The sequence below is a fragment of the Aegilops tauschii genome, chromosome 5 (genome assembly GCF_002575655.3).
Source record: "Aegilops tauschii subsp. strangulata cultivar AL8/78 chromosome 5, Aet v6.0, whole genome shotgun sequence".
Taxonomy (NCBI): Eukaryota; Viridiplantae; Streptophyta; class Magnoliopsida; order Poales; family Poaceae; genus Aegilops; species Aegilops tauschii.
In genome coordinates, this window is record NC_053039.3 from 411,042,628 (window position 1) to 411,051,539 (window position 8,912).

Here is an 8,912-nt window from a genome sequence, read left to right on the forward strand (position 1 = left end):
CCCTGGGCCTCACTAGTTCCCATCAGGTTGATGTAGAACTCGTAAATGTGTCGCGAAATGTCTTCTTGGCGCAGCAGGAGCCCCTGCTCCGATTGCAGCCTAAGTATAGCGCATTTACGGCGCCGACCGTTGGCGTATGCTTGGAAATACTTGGTGTTGGTGTCACCCTTAAGTGTCCATTTGAGCCCACTACGCCGCCGCCAGTATTCCTCTTCGGCGCGAAGTATGGCCTCGACCTGCCCCTCAAGAGCGTATCGATGAGCCCACTCCTGCTCCGAGAAGACACGCGCATCAGCTTGCGCATCGATCCTGGCAATCTCTGCCGTGATCAGCGTTCTGTGCTCCTTGTCCATCCTCCCTAGGTTGGCGCCCCACCCCTTGAGGCTTGCTCTCAGTCGCCCCCCGACGGCATTCCAAAATTCCATCGGGCCACGCTGGGGTCCGACCTGCTGCACGCACGCGAGCCATTTCTCCTTGAAGAGCGACTCGAAACCTGGTACTTCAAACCAGGCCGTCTCAAAGAAAAACCGCGGGCTGCGACGCATTCTCTCCTCCCCCGAGGAGTAGACAAGCGGCACGTGGTCTGATCCAATCCGTGTCTCCGCGACCAACGTACACAAAGGGTAGCCCATTTCCCACTCCGGCGACATGAAAACCCTGTCGAGCACCGAACGAACCGGGGCAAGCTGCTTATTAGTCCAAGTAAAGCGTGCTCCCGTTCTGGCCACTTCCCTAAGTGCCATGGCAGCAATTGCCGCGTTGAACATGGCCACCCTCGGCCAGTTAATGATGCCATTATTCTTGTCCGCTCCGGACCTAATTAGGCTGAAATCCCCTCCCACGAGGACCGGGAGTGCCGCGGCCGTCACCGAAGTGACTTTTTGCTAGGGTTCTCCCAAGAACTCCGCCGATCTGGAATGATCAGCTGGTCCGTAGACCTGAATAACTACTAACTCGCGCGGCGTAGCACGAATGCGGAAATGAGCAGCTAAGAAAAAAGAGCCCCTATCCCAGTTGATAATGTCATACACATCGCGGCTTAGACCCATCAACATGCCCCCCGAGCGCCCTACCGCGGGAGTAAAGTGCCACTCAAAACGTTCTAATGGGTCTAGCGAAAGCAGCTCATGGAAGTGGAAATCCATCTTAATCGTTTCTTGTAAACCTACGATGTCCACGTCCTCTTTGCGCATGTATTCTTTAAGGAGGGTGTGCCGACCCAAGTGGCCAAAGCCACGGATATCCAAAACAACGCTCGCATCTAAATGACACGGTTGCGGAGCCGTACACCCCGTGAGGTGACCGCTTTCGCCACGCGCCTCACCTTGCCCCTGCAAGGCGAGGGAGAAGGGGCAACCCCTGTTGCCTGTCCCTCCTCCTCGGGCACAGAAAGAACCGCGCCGACCCCTCCCTCGGGGCCGTCCGTCCTCTGTTCGGCACGCACTGCAGCAGCAGCCGCGAGCGCGGCCTGCGCCAACTCCTTAGCGCGCACCAGAGAAATCAGCTCTCGATGACCACCCACACACGCGGGATCAACACCACTAGCATCTAACACCTCCATCAAATGCTCATCCGAAAAAAAATCTAGCACCGTAAAACGGGGGGGGGGGTGGATTACCTGAAATCTCCATATTCTTCTGGGCCTGGAGGAGTTGCGCCCGCTGCAAGGAAGGCATGTTGCCCTTGGCGCCCTTGGAGCGCGAGCTCGTGCGCACTGGCACCGCCGCCACCGTCTTGGTAAGCTTGGCCTTGGAGCTCCGCGCCATCAAGGAGGCCTCCTGCAGCACCGGATCCACGGCCGGAGGGGCCGTCGGGGCCGCCAACGCCATGACCGACTGCCTTGGGGTGGGAGGGGCACCAAGGTGATCCATCGCGCGTATCGCCTCCGCACTAACCTTGCGCACAGCCGTCTTCTTCATCATCTTCACTGAGCCACTTAGGGAGTTGCCGCGTCCGCCCGAAGCCGGTGACCTGCCTGGGATCATGCGCGAAGGGCTGGGAGAGAGGGCGATCGGCGAGCGCACACCGCCCACTCCAGCAGGTCCCAACGGGGCCGCAACCTTGGGTGGAGAGGACACCGACCCCAGGTTGGACCCGTACTGATTGGGCACCGAGAGCACCATCTCAGCCGTGCCCATCTCAGCACCAGCGCGAGGCACCTCCACCCCCTCCGCAGGCGCCGCCGCGCCCGCCGTAGAGATCCCCAGTTTGTTCCAAGCAGCCGTATCAATAGAATCGTCCTCCTCCATACTCGCCTCTTGCTCCGCATCCTTGTCCTTTTCCTTGGTCCTGTCTCTGTCTTCGTCACCCGGGTCCCCTCCTCTGGGTGGGTGGGGCGGGGGTAGAGCAGGGGCCTCTGGGCGCAGGGGAGCCAGCTCCGGCTCGAGCTTAACATTGTACCCTGCCCCATTGAACCAGATCTGCACGGACCCCCGCAACTTGGCCGGCGCCCGACAGGCGAAGAGCATGCGCACTGGACCCGCACGGATCAGGGACGGCTCGTCCACCACCAGCGGGCGCCCGATCATCGTCATCGCCGCCATCAGTCTCTCCACCCGACGATGCTTCGGCAGAATACCCCAGAGCTTCACCCACACCTCCGGCATCGACAGCGCCTTGGGCTCCGCGAGAGCAGCGTCCCGGATATCCGCCGTGATGTTGTGGATGGATAGGTAGAGCTTTCCACTGCGGGTCGCCATCCTCAGCATGGCCGGATCGGGAAAAGCCACCGAGAAGGAGTCCGCGTCAAAAGGGGTGACCATCCAATCCCACTCGCCCTCGAAAAGATGCGTGAGCTCCTTCTCCAGAATCTCCTTGGACAGAATCCCCGGCTCTGCCGAGACCAGCGCCGAGTTGGCCCCCAGCGAGCCCTCCGACGCCGCGTCCGTCTCCTCGGGGTATTGAAGGCAGAAGAAACCCCCTCCCGCGAACGCGTGCCCCATGGATTGGAGCATCAAAGGCTTGCTGCGCGAGGGGCAGTAGGCCAAGGCATGTCCCTCTTGACTGCAGATGACGCAGAGTTGCTTGAAAGCACACTCGTTTTGGAAGTGCCCCGTGCGCCCACAGCGGAAGCACTCCGGCCCCTCCTCCACTTCGACCGGAATCGGTTCCGCCGCCGTGCCCTTGGAAGAAGAAGGCTTCGACGGCTGCCTCATCGCGGGCTTGTGCTTCTTCAGTTTCTGTTTGGCGTAGGGGTCTCCGACGCGGTCGCCTCCAGGCGGCAGGAGCGACTCCTTGCGCTTGAGCTCCAGCCCCTTTCTCTTGTGCTCCTCCTTCTTCTTCTTTTTCCGCTCCTGCTCCTTGAGCCACCATGGAGGAGGCGGCCCCCAGCCGCCGTCGCCTCCGGCGCCGGCCCGCTCCTCCGCCCGGATCTACGCCTGAGCCCGTAGCTCGCGCTCGCGCCGCCGCTCCGCCTCCGGATCCAGCGCCGCCCTCTTGTCAGCACGTCGCTCCCCCTTCGAGCCCATGGCTACGACGCCCTTTGTGACCGCCTCATTTAAATTGAATATATATATATATATATATATATATATATATATATATATATATATATATATGTACTTGGCCATAAGTTCCTTGGTTAGTTCCACTGTCAATATTCTTATAGTGCTCACTCCACATGTCGAATTCTTTTCTCCAATATATGCTAGCTGCTTTCACATGCTTTATCACGCGAGGTACCAAAAAGTTTGATGGTGACATGAGCAAACTTAGTTAATTACACGGCTATAGTTGCATCCTCCAGCTAGCTTCCGACTACAAATACACCATTGGAGCATCAGAACAATGCCCATGACTCATTTCTCTCGTCTCTGAATCCCAGTAACCTACACCATTTCTTTCTTTTTACAAGCCTGAGGCATCACAACTTGCTTGCTGCCTTTCATAAGCACCTGATCAGCCAGCTCTCAGCAACAAAGATGAAGATCGGGAAGACTACGGAGATCTTGAAGAAGGCGGCGGCGGTGTGCAAGAGCAAGACCGCCGGGCTCCTCATCCTCGCCTCGCTTCAGCGCCGCAGAATGGCCTCGGGCCCAATGGTCTCTAAGAAGATCCACGCACTCACTCTGGCCAACCGGCAGAGAGTGGACTATCGCAAGGCTTCTCAGCTCGGCAGAATCGAGAAGGGACCAGTCGACTTCGCGGCCAATCTCTCTCATCAGTTGGAGATGTTGGGTCAAGATGATGGTCATGGTGGCTGCCAAGCTGACTGGTCACTACATCCCCTCTTCAACGACGACAATGTCAACTGCTGTTACAGTGGTGACGATGATGATGTGGATGTGCTACTGGATGCGTGTGATCAAGACGACGATGATGAGTTGTCGGTCCTAGATGTGATCAGGAGCAAGAGAGAGGTTGAGGGGTTGGAGTTCAACATGGAGGAAGAGATTGACCAGGCTGCTGATATGTTCATCAATAGGTTCCGGCAACGGCTGAACAATGGATTCTAGGGTCTAGCTTCCACGTGGATGTACCTTGGCCTAGGTCTTGTCCTTTTTTTTCCCGAGTGTCCACGTGATAGAAATTTTTGTAGAAATCAATACGAGTAGGAGTTGCTACTTAGCACACAATGACCTGTTTTTGTCCTTTATTTTCCCAAATGTTGTAGAACTGGCGTCATTTCTATAGCATTTGAAGCGAGCTCAGCTTCTGCCGTCGGATGTGGCAGCACCAATCTTGATATTTGTACAGTGTTCCACCGCCCCTCACAAATCACACAGTGAGCGTTCGCTCCCTACTACCCCGAACGCGAACGCCGCTCGTTCTTAGTCGAGCGAAAAGGAAACATTCCGGCTGACCAGTCATCAGCTACTACCACTTCATTAAAAGAGATACTGGAAATTCGGGATCATACAGAGCCAATCTACACGTTGGGACACTGTGTCTTTTGTTGCCTAAATGGAATACTTTCTCCTAGGGTTAAAAATTTCAATGAAATTCTAGTGATTTTTTTAAAAAAATTCACATATTTCAGTCGGGTTCGAAATATTTTTGACCCTGAAATTTCGAGAAAGATTCAAAATAAATTTAAATTTCATGAGGATTCATTAAGATTAAGTGAAATTTTAAATCTTAAAATCTGAAATAATTTCTGAAATATGTGAATTCCGAAATTTTGCATATTTCGAAGAGGTCCGAAATTATTTTATTTCCGAAACTAAAAACCTTGCTTTCTCCATTTCAAACCCCCGCTACTTGCTTTTGCTGCCTCTTTAGCATTGCTTTCCACTCCGAACATTTCTATAGTGCTAACTCCACAATCCACATGCCAAATTATTTTCTATATACACTGGTAGAAAAAAGCCCTTTAGTCCCGGTTCGCAACAGCCTTTAGTCCCGGCTGTGCAACCGGGACTAAATATGCGCGACTAAAGACCCCCCTTTAGTCGCGCCTCTTACGGACCGCGACTAAAGGCTTTAGTCCCGGTTCGCGTGGCTGACCGGGACTAAAGGCCCGTCCACGTGGGCGCCAGTGGTCCGTCGGGGCGGAGGACCTTTAGTCCCGATTCTTGTGGCTAACCGGGACTAAAGGCCTCCTCCGCAGGTTTAGGGTTTTAGCCCCCCTAAACCTGGTTTCTTTTTAATTTGTAGTGTTTTATTTCTTTTATATTTTATTTTATGTTTTATTTTAATTTTGATGAAGTTTCAGTACACATATTCTACGCTACTATATACATGCATATGAAATTTCAAACAAGAAGAATTCAAGAGGAATATATAATATATATTCAATCTCGGGTGACCATATACAACTTCGAACAAGTTTCCGTACACAATTAGGATGGATGACCATATACAACTTCGAACAAGTTTCAATCTCGGGTATGCATATAAATTTCTTCGTCCTCGGTATAGTGTTCTCCTTTAGGGTTGATGACTTCCCTCATGAAAAATCCTGATTCTTCTTGAATTGGTCGGAAGCGAGCTTCTGGACTAAGCCTCCTCCGCAAGTTATCCGTCGCGTTCCGCACGCTATCCGATGCCTTCCGCTCAGAGGTGTGTCTCCGGATGTTCTCACAAACATAGTATCCACATAGATTGGTCCCCGGTGGCTGCTTATGCACATTAACTAACCTTCTGAAATCTAGCTCATGTTTGAATTCACCGACAATTTCTTCTGAGAACCGTCTCCAAACCCTACAGGGCAAAGAAAATTAAATGAATAAGGGAGTTATTAGTTACTTGATATTAGGAAATGAACGAAAGAGACCGATCGATATAGAGCTCAAATGATTGAAAATAATTACTTTTGCAGCATTTTTCTCATGTCGGCCCAACGCTTTGGATCCGAATCCATAGAGTCCATGATTAGAACTCTGGAGGTGTGAAGTTCAATATTTAGCAGAATCCAGTGGAACCTGCGGACACGTTACATGCACAGTCATGCATAACTCATCGATTAGACATACCATGCATGGAGTAAACAAAAGAGAATGGGCACAAGAGAGAAACACACCCAAAATGGTAAGGAAATAGAATATGACTTTTGAGTTGATGCTTTCTAAGAAACTTGTACAAGTCTTTCTCCACGTCTTCGGGGTGATGTTGTAACACATGTCCATTAACGATATGTGGGTCAATGAACCCAACATCATGGATGTTTCTTATTTTGCATTCCCAAATCTTCAATCTGCATAATAGCGTACGCAACAATATAGTTAGGACAATATATATATATAGTGCAGGCAATGAAGAACGAGATGAGGTAGAAATAAATCACTTACAGAACGTAGCAACTCAGCATAGATTTGTCGAGGTCGCGCAGATTGAACAGCTGGAACAATTCACTCATATGAACTTGTACAGAGTACCGTTTGGTGTGATGCTCATCTGTAACATCCGCATAAACATATTCTTTGTCGGCCCATGTTATGAATTGCTTGTACCAACGTAGCAAATTTCGCATTTGTGGTGGTAGACTCTTTTCCCGCGCAGACTCGACGAGAGGCCCATTCCGCACATATTGTAATGCTATCTCACATACTGGCGCATCCTCAAGGCCTAAGAAGGCACGAAGAGTCAAACCCATCTCGGACGCTTGTTTCATGGCACTCGCTACAGTCAATCCAACTGCTGCCGCAGCTGCTATGATCTCGGGGTCCTCTTCCGGACCGGCTTTCACTATGAGCGGGGGGATCGATTGTTTCTTCTGCATCCCGAGCTGGTCAACTTGTTTCCCGCTTTTTTTACTTTCTTCTTTCTCCTCCTTCAATATTTTTGCTTGCCTACGAAGTTCATGTCCATAGTCGTCAGGCATATTCAGCTCTGCTTGGGACGGTGTCGTCAAAAAATCCTTAGCCCACTTCTTTTGCTTCTCAGTGAATACTTGCTTGGGCTCAGGCTCTTTTATCGCCTTCATATCCGCCTTCCATTTCTCATAATCAGCAGACGCGGCCAATTTGGTTTCAGCTTCACTAAGTTCCCAAGGCCTTGGGAGGAGAGGCTTCAGTGATGGCTCCGGTACCCTTGTGGTCTTAGGTACATAAGGGTCCGGGTTAATAGTCCAGGAGCGGGTTTCCTTGCTGTCCGCCTGCTTCTGCTTCTTCGCCGGAGGTGGATTGGGGGGCGTCGTACCCGCTGGAGGAGGATTGGGGGGCGTCGTACCCGCCGGAGGTTGTGGATCGGGGGACGGCGTCGAATGGCGTGAAGGAGGTGTAGGTGAACCACCACGACCACCACCACCGCCACCACCGCCACCACCACCATCGGAGGGGGGTGGACTTGCTAGCCTTGGCGCCTCGCCTGGAAACACTATGTACTTCTTTTTCCATAGAATGAACTGGCGCTTGACATCTCCAAGTCTTCTCTCCCCTTCGGGTGTAGGTTTGTCAATCTCCAGGTCCTCAAACCCTTGGACTATGTCTTCCACCGTGACACGAGCATAGCCATATGCAATGGGGTTGTTGTGGTGGAGTGCTCCAGGTGTACAGGGTAAAGCACTGCCGCTAGCTACCTTCGTGGAAACGTTCCCCACGGGATAATGCAGATCACATTCTTTCATCTCCTTTACATCATCCACGGGGTAGTGAGGCTCCGGTGCACGAATCTCGATCATCGGTGCACTAGCACCAGGCGGGGCATCCGTGGAAGCCACGCTGCTTCTCCGCTGCTGGCTTCCGCGATCCGCTTCATGATCTTCATGCGGCCCTGCAGCCGATTTTTCTTTTACTAGTTCATGCACGGTCTGCTTCAACTCATGGAGTTCCGATGCAAACTTCGTCATAAGATCTGCATCCCGGTCCGTCTTTCTCTTACGGCTTCTGTAACAGTATGGGTCATTGTCCTGGGAAAACCCTACTTTCCACGAAACTTTGCCTTTGCCTCGTACACGTCCTCCGTGTTCATCATTCCCGAGGGCTGTTGTCAGTGCGTCTTTCTCTCTGTTGAACTTGATCAAGCCCTCTTGAGCTTGGGTCATTGCGTCAATAAGGGCTTGGGTGGGAGCAAACTGTCTCTGCCGGTGAACACACACCCCTGTCTCCGGGTCTAGCGATCCCCCATGCCCGTACCACCAGCTTTTGGCCCTTGGGTCCCATCCCTCTGTACCTAGAGGGATTCCTCGCACCCTCAGGTCCTCCTCCATCTTTTGCCACCTAGGCTCCGAAAGGCGGTATCCTCCTGGCCCTATAATATGATGGATCTTTTTCTTACTCGCATTATCCTTATTTTTTCGATATTTCCTTGAAATGCTCCGATTGCTTTTGCCTCACAAATTCTGGCCAATCATCTTTCAGTTTCTCATGTTGTCCATTGAAATCCGGAGTCTTGCCCTTGTTGACATAGTCACGGGTTAAATTTTTCTTGAAGTTCCGGAATGCTTCGCCCATCTTCTGAAGAGCGAACTCTTTAACTAGCCTCCTCCTCTGACGTCCACCCGGAACCTCGTTACCGAATTCATCGACTTTGTT

General features: G+C 52.0%; 1 protein-coding gene across 1 annotated transcript; it reads left to right on the forward strand.

The window, feature by feature from the left end:
* The first annotated feature begins 3,818 nt into the window (after positions 1-3,818).
* LOC109752107 (uncharacterized) lies at positions 3,819-4,850 on the forward strand. The gene has a single exon (XM_020310975.3). The coding sequence runs from the start codon at positions 3,921-3,923 to the stop codon at positions 4,452-4,454; it is 534 nt and encodes a 177-aa protein (XP_020166564.1). The 5' UTR covers positions 3,819-3,920; the 3' UTR covers positions 4,455-4,850.
* Positions 4,851-8,912: the final 4,062 nt, after the last annotated feature.

What these genes read in the sequence shown, in the direction of transcription:
- LOC109752107 (XM_020310975.3), top strand. Translation starts at nt 3,921, where the DNA reads ATGAAGATCGGGAAGACTACGGAGATCTTGAAGAAGGCGGCGGCGGTG.